General features: G+C 41.3%; 1 protein-coding gene across 1 annotated transcript; it reads left to right on the plus strand.

Moving 5' to 3' along the window:
- Nucleotides 1-1,601: 1,601 nt before the first annotated feature.
- LOC105008075 (zinc finger protein 501-like) lies at nucleotides 1,602-13,658 on the plus strand. Its single transcript, XM_020045198.3, has 3 exons — nucleotides 1,602-1,900; nucleotides 8,904-9,138; nucleotides 12,232-13,658. The coding sequence occupies exons 1-3, from the start codon at nucleotides 1,898-1,900 to the stop codon at nucleotides 13,581-13,583; spliced, it is 1,590 nt and encodes a 529-aa protein (XP_019900757.3). The 5' UTR covers nucleotides 1,602-1,897; the 3' UTR covers nucleotides 13,584-13,658.
- The last annotated feature ends 9,096 nt before the right edge of the window (nucleotides 13,659-22,754 follow it).

A 22,754-nucleotide genomic window follows, 5' to 3' on the forward strand; every position in this document is an offset into this window, starting at 1 on the left:
ATTTGACAAAATGCCAACACCCAAAACCCAACCTCAACCCTCATTCGATTTGCATGTGTAGCTCTAGTACTCTGAAATCAACCAGGGACTGCTTATAAGTGATGTCTCCACTTTGCCAACATGTTATTTCAGGCAGAGGAGGACCCAGTCGCCTAGCTCAGGGTGGATGCAGAGCCAAGATTGAGGAACAGTTGCTGCCTAATGTCTCTATTGCAGCAGCTTGGTATCACCAAGAAGTGGGCTCACCTCTGACCAGGTTGTCAATGTTTGGCTGTGATCCCTTTACATCAGCAGAGGACCGAGCCAATAAGGAAGGGCACTTCAAAGAACAGTGGCCTGACATGTCTATTCTCTTTGACGAGGCAGTGAACTACATCGGCACACCTTTCAAAAATGCCTTGATGTGCCTAATAAATACAACCAAAAGGATTTGCCTGAAAACAAGGTGTTCATGTTTTTATTGATCGATACCAGAATAAAGGTTTGATTTATCTGATGATTTACTTACTCAAAATAAACCAAATGTAGCAGACTGAAATGAAGTTCTGGAAGTGTTTACATAAATATTGTAAATGTAATTTCAACATAATCTTGGTGAAAGAAGTGATACATTTCAGATGACCAATGTGGATATTTTCTATGCCTAGAATTGACTACAGCTTATGGTCTTTAATTGCATGGTAAATGGTTAAGTGTAAGTATGTCCAATTTAACCCAGTCATTATCTAATATATGCAAGTAAAGCCTATTAATAAGTTTGGCATAAGGCCAATGACAGATGGCATTAGGCAGTGGTTCTCAACTCTAGGCCTCCGGACCTAGTCTACTGCTGGTTTTCTATTCTACCTTACAGTTAACCTGAATGAGTAAATATTGAGAGGGCTAGAATGAAAACCAGCAGTGCTTTGGGTCCTGAGGCCTGGAGTTGAGTACCACTGGCTTAGGGTGTTCCTCAGCTTACAGCAGTGGCGTCGTTAGGCCTGGGTTTATGTATAGACCCCTGTATTTAAGAATAGCCCTGGATCTCAAATGACCAAAAATAAATAAAAAATAGCCCCTGATCTATTCATCTATAATTCTGATCGCGCATTATGACATTGTAGACATGTAGGACGCTAGCATGTACATCGACATTTTTCGCATGTACATTCAAAACCCTGTACTTTCTGTCCCCGTCGGGGATACATTCTGTCCTCGAATGTTTTGTGATCCTAGCGAAGCATCTGCTGTAGAGGCGATGAAAATGGTCTTCCCTCTCTCATATAACATATGCCTCTCTATAACCAGCCTGATTATTGTCAATGCGTAACAAATTTACATTTGGGCTATTTCAGTATATTTTTTCAGTCAGTTAAGCCAAATAATAGGCTGACAGCTTGTATAGTTAACTAACAAATCTAAAGTAGATGGTGAAAAATAACCGTATGGCTTCGGGTAAACTTTTAATTTGAAAAACAATGAATGCGTATCCTCTGTATTTGGCCAATGACAGGCATTCCAGATTTAGCACCACCCACAAGGGAAAATCAAAACATCAGGTGGTTTTTATGACTTCCGTTCAGGAACGAGGTAACCAAAAATAAAACCAATTTAGTTTTTTCCGGAAAAACTAAAAAAGGAGTTGTTTGCTCATAATTTCGTGGTCCAATTTAAAGGAACAAACAAATGAACTTACGATACCTGGACCGTACACGGTCCGTAGCTTGGATTCCCACTCCAGTCCAGTTGGGGGCGGTAATGCACATTAAAACTTGATAGGAAACCGCAATTGAAAATCCTCAGAAGTAGAGGACCAATTCGAGAAGAAGTAGCGCGACCACGTCTTGGAGCTATTGGTTTAGTTTTACAGACATCAGGAAGTGTTCTTGAAATACGAACATAAATCCATCTCAATAAAATGGTAAGTATTAAAGAACAGTATTTTTCTTGGTGTCTTTGTTCATTTCGATTAAAATACTGCGTTTTATCCGTTCTCTGCTGTGCATCTCCAACTTGCTAAAATATCGTTTTTAGTCCAACTAACTGTACATCTTTGATTTATGATATGGTTCTGTTTGTGGTAGTTTTGTGCCAAAATACATTTTATGAAGAACATTAGGGAAGGGTTTAAATATTTGTTTACGTTAACAACACAGCATTTTTGGTTCCGTGAAGGACAATAGACCCATTTGGAGTGGACGTCACGGTTACGTCACTCAAGTTTGGTGGTGGCAGAAAAATGCAGGAACAAGTTTAGGGAAACGGGCAAGATCCTCGGACAAAAAAAACATTGTTATGCCGTTGGATGTCAGAATAGGAATGGAAGAAAAATGGCCTTCATTTTTATATAATACCGTTGTCGAAGCCACCATTAGAAGCTACTTGCAATCCATTAAACAATCACAGATTGAACTGATGGCTTTAATATCAGGCAAAGTTTTGTCCGCTGTTTATTTTGGGTGAGAACAAATAGTCGAATTGTCTACATTTCGACAAGGATGACATTTATCGACAAGTTAATCACATTTTCATAATGTACACGAAAAATCTGTACTACCGATTTACTCACGTGGCGGCAGTAATGAGGGGTTATTTCTTATAGTAGGCTGGACAATAGAACGCATACAAATTCACCCTAGCCTCAAAAACGGCTAAAGAACGCTGGCGTTTGCCACTGGCTGTTATAACAGCTTATTAGCCAGTAATAGACTAGCATCAAACTTACTATTTGGAATTTTCATAAGATTTGAGCAATTTCTAGCGAGACTGTATATGAACTTAACACAGCCAAAGCTATTTCATGGCACAAAAACGTTCATTTTCTTTCATTCGTGAATGACATTGATACAATAACTGTCAATATAGGTGACGATAACTGAGTTTTTCAACAAGTGAAAAGATGAATCATGAAAACCCCTACTCTTACTGGTCAATGGGTTTTTATCTAGCCTATAATACCCCAAAAATCATGCACGGGTGCATTCTTCGAAAACCCACCAGATATAGTCGCAAAATAAACGTGAACAGTTTTATTTTAGGCTTACCATAACGCAGCTACTGAAGGTTGTAGCCAAGTTTTCAGCTATCCAGAACAAATCCTAATGCACGATTTTCTTTAACTGTAATGAGATTTGAACGCGGGACCTATTGATTCCAGGTCCGCGTCTCTAACCACTACGCTGTTTAACTCACTTGGACAATGGCTCTTCTTTGCCAGCTCTGCTTACGCGGTCCAGCAAAAACCTGTGCAAAAACTAAGGACTTTTCTAACCGGTATTGTTTTAATTCTTCTGATTATAATTTTTTTATTTATTACTGCCTAAAATGTTGAGGTAGCAGGGACACACAAGTATGACTGTGATTGCCTGACCAACGTGGGATATCTATCCTTATTAGATCACTTGGCCGTGAATGTCCTCCTCAGCATCCCCCGCTCTACTCTCTTCTTCACTACTACCTTCAGAACAGAGTAATGAGTCAAAGAGACAGAAGATCCTGCAGCTGTAGTGGTAGAGCTGGCACTGGTGTGGTCACCTGGACCGTCATGTTGGTGTGGTCACCTCTGGACCTTCATGTTGGTGTGGTCATCTCTGGGCCGTCATGTTGGTGTGGTCACCTCTGGACCGTCATGTTGGTGTGGTCACCTCTGGACCGTCATGGTGGTGTGGTCACCTGGACCGTCGTGGTGGTGTGGTCACCTCTGGACCGTCGTGTTGGTGTGGTCACCTCTGGACCGTCGTGGTGGTGTGGTCACCTCTGGACCGTCGTGTTGGTGTGGTCACCTCTGGACCGTCGTGTTGGTGTGGTCACCTCTGGACTGTCATGGTGGTGTGGTCACCTGGACCGTCGTGGTGGTGTGGTCACCTCTGGACCGTCGTGGTGGTGTGGTCACCTCTGGACCGTCGTGGTGGTGTGGTCACCTCTGGACCGTCGTGGTGGTGTGGTCACCTCTGGACCGTCGTGTTGGTGTGGTCACCTCTGGACCGTCGTGTTGGTGTGGTCACCTCTGGACCGTCATGTTGGTGTGATCACCTCTGGACTGTCATTTTGCTGCTCAGCCTCCTCCACTTTGACAGCCATAACTAGCACTTGACCTAGCACACTAAAGGCTTGCTCAGGCTTCAGAAAATTCAGTTTATTATACCTCGGATCCAGGGCAGAGTAGAGGACCACTGTTGGTGCTCTTTCTGAGGATGTGGTTTCCTTCTCCCATCGCTGTTCAAGTTGTTTAATAGGAGTGATTTGAAAAACCTGCACTGCAGCAGATTCAAAAGCAGCAGCCTAGGTGGACTTCAAAAGCCCCTTCACAAGGGTAGGTATTGCAGAGACAAAATAAATTCCACATGATTTCCAATATGCCACATGAACACAGTGGCATATTCGATAGGCTTAAGTGCTATGGAGAGCTCTTCAAGCTAGCTCCACTGGTCAGTTTTGAGGTCCAGATACCATTTGCCCCCCTGTGTCACATTTGGGTCAGAACAGCGTTGCGGTTACAGGCCACCTTTGCTCAAGCAGCTGGCTGATCATATAGAATGTACTGTTCCACCTTGTGCTTATCTTGAAGAAGGTTGTGCTCAGGTGTATTCATCTGTTGTTGTTTTGCTTTCTGCTTGTTGCTGGCAAGCTAAATGTTTTTTTTACATACCCCCAATAGCTTGTAATGCTTATTTGCTTCAGTGCAGAATTGCTAACCAGCTGCAAGGTGTGGCCAGTACAACGGACAGAGGACCATCTATGCTTCTCCTCCAGTATTTTTGCAGAAGCCATAATATTTGAGAAGGGTCTGGCTGCAGACGGGCATTGAGGCTGGTGGGTGGAGTTTGGGCTCTTATGGAGCTTTTGAATGGGACTTCAACTTCTGTAGAGTGTAAGAGCCAATTAGTGCGCCTCTACATGGAGTAACAGGTCATTTGCTACTGATTTAATTAACTCTTTCACTATCTTCAAGTTATTACTTTTATAAACAATAACCATATTTTGTTTAGCAAACAATATGTTATTACAGGCTTTTGGTCCCTGACAAAATAACATACATGCAGTACATTTGTGTTTATAAAGCACAATCAAGGATAATTTAATATCCAGTTTCCATCTGCTTTTTGGTGTTCACTCAATGATTACTCAGTATTTTCGTATGCCTGAATATCTTTTTGCTGGACCGTGTAAGTGGAGCCGGCCAAGAAGAGCGAATGTCTTTTACTGACTGACAGACTGACGTGCATGCGTTTTGGGTCAGCATAGACAAACACATTTGCTGGCTACAACATAGGCTACAGTAGTAACTTTACAGTGAGCCTTAACTGAAACTGTATACGGTTATATTGCGACTGTTTCGGGCATGGAAACATTCATCTTCAGTCTCACTAGAAATTGCTCAATTCTTAGGATTATTCCTAAGAGGTTAGTAGATACTAGTAAGCCTATTACTGACTAATAAGCTGTTCAAACGGCCAGTGGCAAAAGCTAACAGTTCATAGACGCTATTTGTGGTGGAGGTAAACTTAAAAATAAATGTCTGTTTAACACAATGCTCAATAGTGTTTAGCGACTAGTGAAATGCGTAATGCTGTGGCGTTGTGGTTAAAGACAGTGCCTCTCACATGGAAGACTCAAGTTCAAATCTTATGTGAACAACACCATTTATTTACTTTATTTCCACAATTCTCTCGTCGTTTCACTTGATGAAAAAGTTAGTAAGTTATTGTATCAATGTCATTCACGACTGAAAGAAAAAAGTATGTTGTTCCATCCATCTTCTTCCGCTTATCCGGGGCCGGGTCGCGGGGGCAGCAGTCTAAGCAGGGATGCCCAGACTTCCCTCTCCCCAGACACTTCCTCTAGCTCTTCCGGGGGGACACCGAGGCGTTCCCAGGCCAGCCGGGAGACATAGTCCCTCCAGCGTGTCCTAGGTCTTCCCCGGGGTCTCCTCCCGGTGGGACGGGACCATAACACCTTCCCAGGAAGGCGTTCCGGAGGCATCCGAAAAAGATGCCCAAGCCACCTCAGCTGACCCCTCTCGATGTGGAGGAGCAGCGGCTCTACTCTGAGCTCCTCCCGGGTGACCGAGCTTCTCACCCTATCTCTAAGGGATCGCCCGGCCACCCTGCGGAGAAAGCTAATTTCGGCCGCCTGTATCCGGGATCTTGTCCTTTCGGTCATGACCCAAAGCTCATGACCATAGGTGAGAGTAGGAACGTAGATTGCGGCTCAGCTCTTTCTTCACCACGACAGACCAATACATCGACTGCATTACTGCAGAACAGAACCGGTGACAAAGGGCAGCCCTGCCGGAGTCCAACATGCACTGGGAACAAGTCTGACTTACTGCCGGCAATGCGGACCAAGCTCCTGCTTCGGTTGTACAGGGACCTGACAGCCCTTAGCAAAGGACCCAGGACCCCATATTCCCGAAGCACCCTCCACAAGATGCCGCGAGGGACACAGTCGAATGCCTTCTCCAAATCCACAAAACACATATGTGGATTGGTTGGGCAAACTCCCATGAACCCTCCATCACCCTGTAGAGGGTATAGAGCTGGTCCAGTGTTCCACGGCCTGGACGAAAACCACACTGTTCCTCCTGAATCCGAGGTTCTACTATCGGCCGTATTCTCCTCTCCAGAACCCTGGCATAAACTTTCCCGGGGAGGCTGAGAAGTGTGATCCCCCTATAGTTGGAACACACCCTCCGGTCCCCCTTCTTAAAAAGAGGGACCACCACCCCGGTCTACCATCCCAGAGGCACTGTCCCGACCGCCACGCGATGTTGCACAGACGTGTCAACCAAGACAGCCCCACAACATCCAGAGACTTGAGGTACTCAGGGCGGATCTCATCCACCCCCGGTGCCTTGCCACCAAGGAGTTTCTTGACCACCTCTGTGACTTCAGCCCGGGTGATGGACGAGTCCACCTCTGAGCCCTCATCCTCTGCTTCCTCAATGGAAGACGTGACAGCGGGATTGAGGAGATCCTCGAAGTACTCCTTCCACCTCCCGACGACATCCTCAGTTGAGGTCAACAGCTGCCCACCTCTACTGTAAACAGGGTTGATAGGGCACTGTTTCCCTCTCCTGAGGCACCGGATGGTTTGCCAGAATCTCTTCGAGGCCAGCCGATAGTCCTTCTCCATGGCCTCACCGAACTCCTCCCAGGCCCGAGTTTTTGCCTCCACAACCACCCGGGCTGCAGCCCGCTTGGCCTGTCGGTACCGGTCAGCTGCGTCAGGAGTCCCACAAGCCAACCAGGCCTGATAGGACTCCTTCTTCAGCTTGACGGCATCCCTTACTTCCGGTGTCCACCACCGGGTTCGGGGATTGCCGCCTCGACAGGCACCGGAGACCTTACGGCCACAGCTCCGAGCGGCTGCTTCGACAATGGCGGTGGAGAACATGGTCCACTCGGACTCAATATCTCCAGCCTCCCTCGGGATCCAGTCGAAGCTCTGCCGGAGGTGGGAGTTAAAGATCGGCCAGACGTTCCCAGCAGACCCTTACAGTACGCTTGGGCCTGCCGAGTCTGTCCAGCTTCCTGCCTCGCCATCGGATCCAACTCACCACCAGGTGGTGATCAGTTGACAGCTCCGCCCTTCTCTTCACCCAAGTGTCCAAGACATACGGCCGCAGGTCAGATGAGACGACAACAAAGTCGATCATCGACCTGCGGCCTAGGGTGTCCTGGTGCCACGTGCACTGATGGACACCCTTATGCTTGAACATGGTGTTCGTTATGGACAAACTGTGACTAGCACAGAAGTCCAATAACTGAACACCACTCGGGTTCAGATCAGGGGGGCCGTTCCTCCCAATCACGCCCCTTCAGGTGTCACTGTCGTTGCCCACGTGGGCGTTGAAGTCCCCCAGTAGAACGATAGAGTCCCCAGTCGGAGCACTTTCCAGCACCCCTCCCAGAGACTCCAAGAAGGTCGGGTACTCTGCACTGCCGTTCGGCCCGTAGGCACAAACAACAGTGAGAGACCTATCCCCGACCCGTAGGCGCAGGGAAACGACCCTCTCGTTCACCGGGGTAAACTCCAACACAGGGCGGCAGAGCTGGGGAGCTATAAGCAAACCCACACCAGCCCGCCGTATGTTGTTCCATGAAAGAAAAACATACATTCTTATGCCATGAAATGAAATCGCTTTGGCAGACTCGCTAGCAATTGCTCAATTCCTATGACTAGTCCAGTAAGTTAGTAGATACTGGTAAAGCCTATTACTGGCTAATACGCTGTTCAAACGGCCAGTGGCAAAAGCTAACAGTTCATAGACGCTATTTGTGGTGGAGGTAAACTTAGTAAGAAACGTTAGTCAGTTTTACTGTATCAATATCATTCACGAATGGCCAATTAGCTGTTAAAACGGCCACTGGCAAAAGAGGATTTGTTCATAGACACAAGAGACCATACTGACCCCCCTCGAATGTAAAGCTCTGTGGTGTAGTAGTTAACGATGCTGCCTTTCACATGGGCTACCGGGGTTTGAATCTCAAGAGGGCGATACTAACTTTTGTGGGCCTGCTGAACTAGGTTTGCCTGGTTTCTTGTTTTTTTATCGTTTGTGTTGAGTCAAGCAGGAAACGGGACAGGTTGCAGTGTAATTGACAAACTTATTGCTTGTTTTTTATAGTATTTTCTAATCGTATAGTAACTGTCTTCATTGCATAAAACCGAGAGAAGTTAAATAAACAACTCTAGGAGAATACGAACCTTAACTACAGTCACTTGCCAAAGAAATGATAAACTGTGATATAAGTGAAAAGTATATTTTTCACTCTATTCTGGGGTCATGTTATGGAGAGTGTGCCTCATGTAGGATACAGGTCTGTAATGACTGTGATTTTGTCATTTTCCTCCATTGTGATTGTATTTTATTCCCATCAAATGTCAGTCATGGATGGCTCTGATTTGGTCTTTATTTACAGCAGAGGGAGGAGAAACCCAGCCTGCTGCTCCCCTTCCACACTGAGCTCAAACAAGAGAGACTGGATTCTGATTATGAAAGTGGATCTCAGGGGGCATTGGTGGATTCAGAGATGACATCAGTGAAGCTGGAAGACGAAAATCAAATGCTCAGAATGAATGTTACCATTAAAGATGAAGAGGAGGAGAAGAATGTGGTTATCATTAAAAATGGAGAAGGGGATTTACTTAATCAAGGTATGAACTGGTTTAATGTTGTCATTGTTAAAGTTGTAATTTGTCATTCTTACTGATGAAGGGGTAGATGATAGATGATCATGCTGTTAGTTTTCTCCATATAGTTGTACTTATTTTTTGTCCTCTCAGAAATGAAAACATACAGCATGTATTAAAGTTGTTCTTCAGTCCACAGTCAATGTTTGAGCCTTATCTATGCCCTTAGATGAAAAGTGGCTGGGAAGACCCATGGGTATTGTAAATAGGCTGGCAAATTGCAGAAGGGGGAGCAATGCTGGCTCTAGCCTTTTGGGGGCCCTTAGCAAAATTTTATTTGGGGTCCCTTCTCCCCTGTCGGTCAGGGTCTCCCTAGCAGTCGAAGGACCCATTATACCTGGTGCCGGCACTGGGGGAGGCATTGTCCTTTTATAACTGTCATGAATATTTTCCTTTCCCTCAACTACAGTTGAACAATTTGGACTTATCATAAAGATGTCATGAAGTGGTATAATACTGTCAAATGCTTTTATAATTGTGTCATTAATATTTTTCTTGACCTCAACTACAGTGCTACAATTTGGACTTGGCAAAATGCTGTCATGAAGATGTAATTAAGTCTGTCAAATGCTTTTAAATACCTTAACAAAAGCAAGATATGTCCTTTATTTTTGCTTCCTGAAAAAAAACAGTCCAACTTTGGTAACACTTTCCGATAATGGTACATGAACAACCATTAACAAATGCAGTAGTTAACATGAATGAATGATGAACAAAGACATCAGCTAATAATTAACTGAAGCCAGCTAACAACATGGAACTAGCTAATCGCTAACCCTTACAGTGCAACAATTGCAAAGTTCCTAAACAATACAGTTACAAAATTCAATTATATTAATCCTAGGGATATTGTCAGGAGTGTTGTTTTTGAAAAACAAATATTCAGTACAGTACAGTAACATTTGTTTTTTTCCAAAGGAATGCACCACCGTCATGTCATTTTACATAGACGTGGGTTTTCTGTCTGTCATAGTTATAAAATGACCACGCTATTCCAACCCTCTACATATACTTTAACAGGCAAGTTATCAAACTGCATCAAAATATCAACTTTACCGACCTGGAAAACTGGATAAATGATGAGAAAGTATACGTGGCTTTTCCTTGAAGAGTTAGGAGAACGCGCAGGTGTTTGGATCGTTAACAACCGTAGAAAGTGTCCTTAAATTCACCATCAACCCCAAATGTGACCATACATTTTGTATGTGTCACACCTATTTGAAGACGCAAGTAGCCAGTCTACCTTATTAATCATGGTTACCGCACTGTAATAATTCAAGGGTGTCACCTTTTGGCAAAATTCAAAATGTTTACATCAAAATAGTTCATCCAGGTGAATTGTGTAGATCTGCTATAAGAATATTTTGGGGGGAGGGTGGTGTCTTGTCTACAGCTGATCTAGGTCATCTGCCAGTAGGAATAAAATATTTTCTGTTTTGTGAATCCACTTCATCCTGTGGAGATTTTTCTTCCCTGTCTGTCCATCCTGTGTCATCACATAATGCGCTATTGTTGGACAGACAGTCTCGTGCCACAAACTCTGAATAACGTTTAGTTTGTGTGTATGAGCACCCGTCTTAGCATAAGCAAAGTTCCTTTTATGGCACACAGAATACTTGCTAAATAGTTTCTTCAAGTTTGATAATTAGGCCCATGTTTATGACAGGTTGTTGTCTTGGTTACTGTCATGTTGTCACTACAAAGACATTAACAGGTTATGTTGTCTCAGTTAATGTCAAGTTGTCATAACAAAGACATCACAAACAATGTCAACCTTACATAAAAAATTACACATCAACCGAATGACACCTAATGACAACATTCATAAACGTTCATAATGATTCCTCGTATGTCATGGTTATGACAGTGTCATGTCACACTTATACACACCCCTTCAAATAAAGTGTTAACGAAAAGTTTAGATTTTTTGCTGTTTGGTATCATTAAGTGGTTCCGGAAATGGATCCATGGAAGACAATGTGGATGTGTTCCTTTCTGCTTTCAGCAGACAAACACACTTTGACCCACAGGTAATCCAAAAGTACAAGTTTGATCCGGATAATTAAAGCCAAGCACTTAATTATTACCTTCACCTGCATCTCAACAGGATTTGCAATCTTCAATTGCAGTCAACTGAAGATTGACACGATTTATGTGTCTCAGAAACACAATTTACAATTAAGAACTTACACACAAACAGCTCATTAACAAAATGGAGTTAGATCACAGCTAATATTAAATCCTAAATGAATCATTCAATTGTCTAACCTTTTTCTTTTATTTGTTCCTGACTCTGCTACTTCACAATGTCATTGAAGTCCAATGTTTTTATGAGTTCACTTTCAGTAGTCATAAGAGAGAGTGCCTTGAGACCTTTTTTGAATTAACTGATCGCCTAAACCAGAGGAAGGCAAAACTTTTGGCTTGGGAGCCACATCAGGATTTTGAAATTTAATGAAGAGCCACATTTGTTTTGTAATTTGTTAAATCATAAATGATTTGCAGGCCAGAACATTTTTGTAATTAAAGCATTTATACAATAAGTCCATTATATTGTCTAAACAATTTAAATTAATATTCAGATGTATACGAATGGGCTGGTGATCTATGTTTTACTTCCCCTCAAAACAATTTTTTGTCATAGCACAGTCTGGTAGATGATAACATTAAACAAACTGGAGGTCAGGTTTCTCTTGGTCTCTAGGAGGTGTCGAAGACTCTGAGAAAGTGTGTGAATGGCAACATTAAACGTATGTTTGAAATGATTGTTTTCCATCAAACATAACATCCTGCTCTCTGCTCTCTTCAGCAAATGTTTTGCATTTCTTTCTCTGATGGTTATCATGTCTGCATGCATGGCTAATCCCAGGGTTACTTAAGGCTTCGTCTCAGCTGTCCAAAGGGTCTTTGCCACAAAATATGTAACGATTCAAGTGCCCTAACTGCAGTTTCAAGGTCTATATTACTTCGCTGCAGAATGATGCTAGTTGCTTGAAACCTGGATAATATTGTGTGCCAAAATGTGGCCACTAATTCTGTTTCATGTCTGTCACACAGATGGGATTCCTGAAGTGAAGACACTTGGAGAAAAACAACAGGAAGACTACAATGATAGGAAGTCTCACCACTGTCCCCACTGTGAAAATCATTTCTCATCTCTATCACTATTAAATGTGCATGTTAACATACATACTGGAGAGAAACCTTACTCCTGTTCTGACTGTGGGAAGTGTTTTATTTCTTCATCTGCACTTACTGGACATCAGAGAGGTCACACAGGCGAGAAGCCTTACTCCTGTTCTGACTGTGGCAAGTGTTTCTCTCAGTTAGGTAACCTTAAAGCTCACCAGCGCATACATACTGGAGAGAAGCCTTGTTCGTGTTCAGACTGTGGAAAGTGTTTCATTAGGTCATCTGAGCTTATTGTTCATCAGAGAGTGCACACAGGTGAGAAGCCTTACTCCTGTTCTGACTGTGGGAAGTGTTTCTCTCAAATAGGTAGCCTTAAAGCGCACCAGCGCTTACATACTGGAGAGAAGCCGTGCTCATGTTCAGACTGTGGAAAGAGTTTCATTACATCATCTGAGCTTACTATTCATCAGAGAGTGCACACAGGTGAGAAGCCTTACTCCTGTCCTGACTGTGGGAAGAGTTTCTGTCAATTAGGCAACTTAAGAGCTCACCAGCGCATACATACTGGAGAGAAACCTTACTCCTGTTCTGACTGTGGGAAGTGTTTCTGTCAATTAGGCAACTTAAGAGCTCACCAGCGCATACATACTGGAGAGAAACCTTACTCCTGTTCTGACTGCGGAAAGTGTTTTATTAGTTCATATGAACGTAATAAACATCAGAAAGTGCACACAGGTGAGAAACCTTACTCCTGTTCTGACTGTGGAAAGTGTTTCATTAGTTCATATGAACTTACTAGGCATCAGAGAGTTCACACAGGGGAGAAGCCTTACTCGTGTTCTCACTGTGGGATGTGTTTTATGAGGTTATATCATCTTACTTATCATAAAAGACTGCACTCAGGTGACAAGCCTTACTCCTGTTCTGACTGTGGGAAGTGTTTTATGACATCATCTGAAGTTACTAATCATCAGACAGTGCACACAGTTGTGAAACCTTTTTCCTGTTCTGCCTGTGGGAAGGGTTTCATTAAATCATATGATCTTACTAAACATCAGAAAGTGCACACAGGTGAGAAACCTTTCTCCTGTTCTGACTGTGGGAAGTGTTTCTCTCAATTAGGTAACCTTAAAGTTCACTTGCGCATACATACGGGCGAGAAGCCTTACACCTGTTCTGACTGTGGGAAGTGTTTCTCTCAATTAAGTAGCCTTAAAGTTCACCAGCACCTACATACTGGGACGTTAACCTGTCAAGGAGCAGGGCCAAAATCTTAATTTCCACCTGAAAATACATGCCGAAGTTGAACATTAGAACCGCCAAGCCTTTTAGACCAACAGTATCAAACAGAGCCAAACGCTGTTTCTCTTCATTAACATACAAATCTACCCTATTAGCAAACACGTTCTCCTCCACAGCAACACCGTCTAGCCAGAGCATCAGTTCAGAATAGTCTGAAATATGAAATACAGAATTTATTTTAAATGTTTTAAGAATTTGAAAAAATATAAGTGTTTGTGTTTATGGTCTTATCATAGGAAAAATCTACTACAATAATAAATATAATTATTATTTCTAAGAACTTAGGCTATAGTATTTTCTTTCATTTATTAGGCACTGCAAATGTACAAAATGAAAATTACACAACTTATTCAAAATAAATCCATTAGAAGTTAGTTTTCATTTTGATGGTGTACAAGGTAAAATAACAGACATTATCGACCAGTTTGCGACAATCAAAGAATATCCACATAAATAGCCGTATGTAGGCCTAAAGCACGGTAGCTTAATGGAAAAATTGCAAAGGGAAGCTTGACTACATGGCTCCATGTCGCCGGTCTATTAGCCACCTGTCCATTCTTCCGGCTGCTAGCACTGCAGTCACGGAACACCCCAGACCCTCCACCACTACACACACCTGTTCTTCATCATCCCGGATTTCCATCATTACACACACCGGATCCTCACTACTACAGACTGTAACTGCCCTTGTGTTTATTGGGGTCTTTTGAGTATTCTCTGCTAGTTGTCAATGTGTGTTCGTTGTTTTTCTTGCCTAGTGCGCTTGTTCCTTTGTGTCAGTTCTAGCTGTTTATGCCTTATTGTTTGTATTACACATTATAATTTTCAGCCCAGTAAACACTTATTTCACCGTTCATCCTGCGCCTGGGCCCCTTGTTTACTACACAGTGATATAAATAATGAAATGTAACCCTTAAATTCAATTAGCAGAGTAAAAGGATGATCAAAGGATAACTAAAAGTAGTGTCTCGCAGCGACATTTCATTTTGTGAATAATTATTTAATGTTTGGTGAATAATTTTCTTAGTATAAGTTTTAGTATAAAACATTTGTAGACTCTTGCTGTTCTGTAAAGTAAGCAGAGAAAGTTCAAAGAGCAATGATAGGATGTATATGCGATTTAGTTTATCTTTTTTCTAAAATAAACAGTAATGTGTAATACCTTTGTTGAATGGGTAGTTGGATATTGGTAAAGAATGTCTGGTATTTCATTTCTCAAAAAATATTTAGATTTACATTTGATTAATTAGTGTACACAAGAAGCTGAATCTCCTATTGAAAAACGGTAACGTGTGATACATATGATGACTCGTCAAGTAGCCTATATCGTTTGTATTATGTGTCAATAATAGCCTAATTAAATTGTTGAATGGTCATGGAACTCTTGTATTTCATTTAAGTTCATTCACATTCAACCGGGGCTCTGATCATTCATCTGGGATTATCGCGCATTCATCCATTGACGTCATACATTCAGTTAGGGGTGATTAGCACCATTTAGGTACTATTAGCGAGCTGCCTGGATACAAACGTTAAGTGCCGTGGGCTGTTGGACGATTTAAGTCGGAAGATAGGGTAAAAAAATGTGTTTTCCGTTTGTGAGTTTAGAATTCTGACAACAGAGCAATGTAGCATACGCCTGTTTAGGAAAAACCATGGAATATTATTTTTATATTACCAACTCAAACCGCAATTCCTGAATGCATTTGGCGGTCCCTTTGTTAAATGCTTTTTTCTCTGGATCTGAATCATGTAGACTCTTACGCTAGAAGCCTTTTGAAAGGAGATACTTTGTAGTTTGTGGTTAAGTTAACACAAGGTATGGCAAAATAATATTTTCAATCATGTTAGAAATGCAGAGGGAAGGCCAAACATTGAGATAGGAAGCTGGAGATATCCTCCACTAGATGACGGCAGAGTCTGTGTAGAATTACAGGGCGTTTGATGCAAAATCCAGGGAGCTAGATACTATTTTGTAACTCTAGGCCCAAGTGTCCCTCACAGTTTGGACACTGTGCCAAATTGGACACATTGGACATGTTAATTTTCAAGTTCATACCTACACAGAACATACAACAGTTCAAAGGTGATAAAAATGAGGGTTACACACTCCCAGGAATGTTATACATGATGGAAAATAAGCTTCCCTTCATAAAGGTTCTAACAGAAGGCACGACAAGAAGGCAGATCCAATCGGCAGTAAGATGCTCAGAAACCAAATTACTTTGGCTATGTTAGGCCTGTGTTATTTGGCTAATATGCTAATGATAATAGATTACCCAAGATGTACAAAATATCTTATTTTACTCACCACGTTGCTTGATACAAAACTCTGGTCATAGTCCACAATTTCTTCCAAAAATCTAGTCCAAGTTGATCTCCTGTGTTGCTTTCCCACTTAGGCGTAGCCATTTAAAGTCACTATCACCGACTGTGTATTGCGCAATAGTTGCGTTTGGCTGAGGTGGTTTAGATGTGCACTGTTAGTGTGTCCAGTGTGTGTCCCGCAGTGATCATTCAACTATTTCTGTAAAGTGTGGCTCATTTGCTGTCAACCAAGCTTTGTTTCACATCCTTTGGTCACCACTGGAGGAAGAATGTGGCCATCAAACAAGGACCGGTCCTTTATGTAGTGCGTCAGCTGTGCCATACTGTCTCTCCTGACGTGGTGTGAAGCATATAGGCCACATAGAAGGATAGATTATGTCTGGTTAAATTACAGAGACTACCTTTTGGAAATACCAGTTGATTAAGTGTTAAAACATGGTAAGGGTTTGTAATTTCATTAATTGCTTTGTTCCGAGTTGATAGAGTTGGATTTCGTTCTACAGCGCTATAAAGAACTTGATTGGATTTTGCTAAACAAAACGATTCTTGGCTTTATCTCTGGCACCACCAGGAGAAGAAATCAGAGATTGCTGATTGTAATTACAATATTTGCAGTCAGACCTGAAACTAGCAACCCCGGTATCTTCCAAAATGTGTTTTGTTGTTGTTGACTATCGTCAAACGATTGTTAGAGTGTCTTTCAAATACTGCCTTCTTCAGTTCCTGCCACAGCATCTCGATTGAATTAAGGTCAGGTCTTTGACTTAGCCAATCCTGAACATAAATCTTCTTTCTCGTGAGCCGTTGTTTTGTAGGTTTGCTTGAATTCTTGTCTTGTTGGAAGACCCATCTTTTGCCCAGGTTAAGCCATCTTGATGGATGGCTTGACATTCTGTTGAAGAATCTCCTGGTGTACCTGGTTCCCTTAACGTCCTTAGACCTGAGCTTTGATAACGTATGCCTTTTTTATTTATCTTAGCTATTTGGGATTAGCAGGACCTGATAAGTATAATATCTAAGCATTGTCCTTGAACAGGAAGTACTTTTTGAAAATAATGATGTCCTCGTATATTTTACTAAAATATAGTGTCCTCATATGTGGACACAGGGTCTCGGGAGGTTAATGATGTGCAGTTGACCAAGTCCAGAGGAGGGAAAGCAGCCCAAGGTCTTGATATTCCCACCATCATGCTTGACTGTTGGGATAAGGTTCTTTTGGTAGTTAGCTGTGGTGGGTTTCTGCCAAACAGAGGTTTTGATTATGACCAAAAAGATACATTTTGGTCTTGTCTGTCCAGATGCTCTCCATTTGTAAATCATTTGCATCCTAGTGGACTGTTGGAGCTAAAAAATGTGATTTGATGATTTTATAGCCTTCCCAGTACTGATGTCCTCTGAGATCTTTTCTCTCAGCATGGGGTGTTGTGCATTCACCTCTGTTTGGCTGAGTGAACACCTATGACTGAGTGACTGACTGACTGACTCCTTTAATAGCGTAGTGGTTAGAGATGCGGCCTTCCACCCAAGCAATCAGTGTCCGAGTCCCGCCTCAGACATTACAAATTACGCATTAGGATTTGTTCAGGATGGACAAAAACTTTGCTGGCAATAAACTTCAGTAGCTATGCAATAGTAAGCCTAAAATAGAACTGCTTACGGTTATATTGTGAGTATTCCTGGTAGATTTTCGAAGTATGCATCCGTGCATTTTAGCATTTAAAAAACATCTAAAAGTTGAGACGGTTTCTCTGCGAGCCATGTCTGTCAAGCCATTATATTTTACTTTACAGACTTTATTTAGTCCTTATGGTATAAGTATAATCTACAACCACGTTTCCAAAAAAGTTGTCACTGCATAAAATGCTAATAAAAAAAGAATGTAATGATGTGCAAATAATTTAACCTATATTACAAAATCTAAAATGTTGAAACTGAGAAATTTTGGAAAAATACTTGCCCATTTTGAATTTGATGCTTGCAACACATTAAAAAAGTTGGGAGAGGGGCATGTTTACCAATGTGTTGCATGCCCTCTTAATAATAATCTTAAAGCGTTTGGGAACTAAGACCACCAATTGATGTAGTTTTGGAAGTGAAATGTCTTCCCATTCTTGCTTAATAAAGGATTTCAGCTGCTCAACTGTTCGTGCCAAATGTTTTCAATGGGTGACAGGTCTGGCCTGCATTCAGGCCAGCTTAGCACACAGACTCTTTTACTACAGAGCCATGCTGTTGTAATACGTGCAGAATCTGGTTTGGCATTGACTTGCTGAAATAAGGAAGGCCTTCCCTGAAAAATACATTGTCTGGATGGCAGCATATGTTGTTCCAAAATCTGTGTATAATGCTCAGCATTAATGGTGCCTTCACAGATGTGCATGTCTCCCATGCCATGTGCACTAATGCATCCACAAGGATACTGGCTTTTGAACTGAGCACAGACAAGAAGCAGGATGGTCCCTCAAGTCCAGAGGATGCGGTGTCCGTGATTCCCAAAACTGATTTCAAACTTTTGGTCAGGGCCATTTGGGTGATTTCTGTTATCATTATGATTTAAAAAGGAGCCAGACAACTGTGATAATAAATGGCTTCATATGATCACTGTCCTTAAATAAATCACTATCCAGTGAAAATCAGTCATATTTTCAAAATCAATGCCAAAATTTATGCCAGGGTATGCAAACGTATGAGCTCAACTGTATATGATTTCTTCATTATGGTAGAGTTTTAACTTGCATTTGTGGATGCAGCGACGTACTGTGTTCACAGATAATGGTTTTCAGAAGTGTTACTGAGCCCATGCTGTGATTTCTACTGCAGAATCGTGTCTGTTAAAAGCAGTGCTGCCTGAGGGCCCGAAGATCACGGGCGTCCAATATTTTCACTTTCGTACAGAGATTTCTCCAGATTCTCTGAATCTTTTAATGATATTATGTACCGTAGATGATGAGATCCCAAAACCTTTTGCTATTCTACGTTGAGGAACCTTATTTATTAATTGTTGCACTATTTGCCCACGCAGTCTTTCGCAGAGTGGTGAACCCCTCCCCATCCTCACTTCTCACTGACCCATCCTCTCTGGGCTGTTCGTTTTATACCTGATCATGTTACTGACCTGTTGCCTATTGACCAAATTAGTTGTGATATTCCACTAGGATTAGTTTTTTTTTTTTACCATTGCACAACTTTCCAGTCAACTTTTTAAATGTGTTACTGGCAGCAAATTCAAAGTGGGCATATACAGCATTTTTCAAGACACAATAAAATGTCTCAGTTTTAACATTTGATATGTTGTCTTTGTACTATTTTCTCTTGAATATAGGGTTTTAATTATTTAAAATCATTGCATTCTGTTTTTATTCACTTTTTACAGTGTCCCATCTTTTTTGGAAACTGAATTGTGTATATATATATTCATATTTGTAAATATATGTATAATGCCTAGTCGAGACTTACAGAATGAGTTGGAGTCAGGGAGGAACAGTAGGAGGGGTTGGGTTGTTTGTATCACTTTACGTAAGATGTTTCTTTGCAATGCTTTTTTTTTGCATACTTATGTTGGTATGAACAATTGCCTCCCAGCTTTTATTGAACAAAATCAATGTCTGTGTTCTGTGTAGGTATTGTGGGTGAGAATTGTAACAATTCTATTGCATTTTTCAACTTTATTTTCATTGTAAAGCACATTATTGCTTCTATGTATGAATTGTGGTATATAAATAAACTTGCTTGCTTGCTCTCAGGAAATCACATTCACTGGAAGTCACGTTCTGTCAATTCTTGCGACTATACTCAGCTAATAGGCTTAAGGGTTGCCATGCTGTGGAATTCTGGTTAGCCAATTCTCCTGCATAAATGGGGACGTCAGACGTTTAGTAACCAAGATCAATGAACATGTAACATACAACCAACTTTGCTTGCAGTGCTTTTTAATAATAAAAGCTTCTCTTTCTCCCTTGACTCATTCCAATTGACATTCCTTCAATTTCATAACACACTATGAACGGCTGATTTCTTACAGTTGGTTGCTGTGACCCGGAGTGTTGAGTTTTTATTGATTCTGCCTAAACTGACTTTTTTCGTTGGTGATCTAGAGTAAGGGCGCTCAGTGAGGAAGACATTGTTTTTTTCGGTTACTGGTTGCTAAAAACAATTGAACAGTGAGTCGAAAAACCTCACCATTAAACATATTGTGTCAAGATCGCAATAGCATAGTAGTAGTCAAAAACAAGACAGTGTTTCCCTGTTATCAAGGCTACTATTAAAGAAAATGTTCAATATTTTTTAAGAGGATTTTTTGAAAAGTTTGCTCTTTCAGATTATCTAGCATATTCATATACGTTACGTATATACGTATACATTTCTTGGGATATAATAGTTTTTAGTTTTTCTGATTTATTAAAGAGAGCCTCTCTCTGGGATACAATGGAAGTGAATGGGGCAACCAATATAGCGTTAGAAAATATATTATACATTCAGTTTTCCAAAATGGGAAGGCCAGGGTATATTGATATAAGTCTCCATATGTTCTTGAAAAACAATTTGTGCCAAAACAAGCATTGTATCGCTGTTAATTCTTTCTGGATGACGTATTGTATCAGCTATTGCCGCGCAGATTAATCTGTTTGCAAGGAGGTCACAAGTCATAAAGTGACACACAATTAACGATTTACTAATGACTTATAACAAGTTATAAATGCTGAAAGGATACCTTATTATAAAGAGACAAACCAAATACAATTTATAAAGGATTAATAGGCATTCTGCTGAAAGGATACCTTATTATAAAGAGACAAACCAAATACAATTTATAAAGGATTAATAGGCATTCTGCTGAAAGGATACCTAACTATGAAGTGACACACCAAATACCATTTATAAAGGATTAATAGGCATTCTGCTGAAAGGATACCTTATTATAAAGAGACAAACCAAATACCATTTATAAAGGATTAATAGGCATTCTGCTGAAAGGATACCTAACTATGAAGTGACACACCAAATACCATTTATAAAGGATTAATAGGCATTCTGCTGAAAGGATACCTTACTATGAAGTGACAAACGTCTAGATATCCAACTCTACTCAACCGACTTTGGAGTTGTCGCAATCACAAATAGGAAATATAACGACAATATAACCAAAAATGAATTTCTGTATAGCCAACTTGTATGTATTCACAACTCCTATGGTAGGCTACATATAGAAGACAATAACCATTCAACAGAAATTATACATAAAAACAAACTGGACCTAGTTATCCACATGTTCGTTCACTGCCAGTAATTGTTCACCTGTCTGTGTTAGTGCTTGTCCTGTTACCCTGGCTTAGCGTATTGTGCTTACCTGGGCTGTGATGGTGTATGTGATGGCAATTCCATTGATCGACACTCTTAAAAGAGTAAGAAACAGAGACAAAATTCTCTTGGCACAATTTAACACTTTATAAATTATTTGCAAATAAGAGAGACGCGTCAAACGCTTACAAACATAATTGTATGGAATTAGAGGAGTCTCTAACTCCATACAGGTCATTCAACAGTATATATTACATAGAAAAGGGGTGTGGTAAGTTGTTGCCCATCTGTCTTGTGTCACATAGGTTTTACCCAAAGGGTGGGCTGTCCCCCCGTCTTATCCTTCCTGCCATAATGTTTACTGTTGTGTTTACCTAAAGGGGCCAACTGACCTTACTCCCCCCCAAGGACCACATTCCTGAGGAACAAAAGGACTGACACCCTTCTTTGTCTAGGCAGGAGAACATGGCCCAAATACCTAATAATCCTCTGATATTATACAGACGTGTGTCACAATCAAAGTAAAGATTTACATACCAGCCAATAGAAAGACAGTTATTTCTCAAATGCACCTTAGTTCAAAATGTCCATAACATCCAACATGTAAGGATGTCATAGTTCCTAAGCCTCTTTTGCAGCTTCAGCAAGACCCTGTACAGCCTCTCCAGTCTCTGCCTGACATTTTCTACAGTGGCCTCCTCATAAAGGTCTAAGAGCCACACCACAAAGTGAGAGAGGAAAAAATACAAACCTAAAAAGACCTGATAGTATAAATCACCCAATGATTTAATGGCCTTCTTTCTTTCAATTTAGACAGCTGAAGGCAAGTGTCACACCTTCATATCCATCCTTCTCTACTTAACACAAAATATGTAATATTAAACTGTAATTATCTGCCTGTTTTATAAACTCATACCACAAACTGTTCTATAAGAAAAGGACTGTAGACTACCCACAACATACAGCAAAATGTTTCACATGCCACTTGTGAAATTATAGCATTGTGGGATCGTTGATGTGCTGGAGGCTGCCTGCTGTTACCTACCTGGCTACCCGCCAAACTTTTTCGAACTCACTCTATATAAACTAATTGGTCAAATTCTACTTCAAGAGTTTTACCAACGCAATATTTTTTATCTATTGACCTTTTACCCAACTTTTCTACAACGAGACTCTTTTTGGACATAATTAACAGAATTACTCACCCCTGAACACCTGACGCTAAGTATCATTAACATGCCTTATCACTGTAATTGTTGTAGCTACAACATGGAGGAGAACTATCATCTTCAGGTAAAGATAGCAGAGTTAGAGGCTCGGCCTCTAATGCTGTCGACCAGTTAAACCTGAGTCGTTGCTAGAGCCAACTGAGATTTTCAACAGGTTTTCCCCACTGGAGTCGGAGTCAAGGCCAGAGCCGTCTTCGTAGGGGAATGATCGGCAGGCATGTTCTACCGGTGGCCTTGAAAAACTGAAAACTTTAGCCATTGACAATTCCATTACCCGCAGTATTAGACAAA

The sequence above is a fragment of the Esox lucius genome, chromosome 11, assembly GCF_011004845.1.
Source record: "Esox lucius isolate fEsoLuc1 chromosome 11, fEsoLuc1.pri, whole genome shotgun sequence".
Lineage (NCBI taxonomy): Eukaryota > Metazoa > Chordata > Actinopteri > Esociformes > Esocidae > Esox > Esox lucius.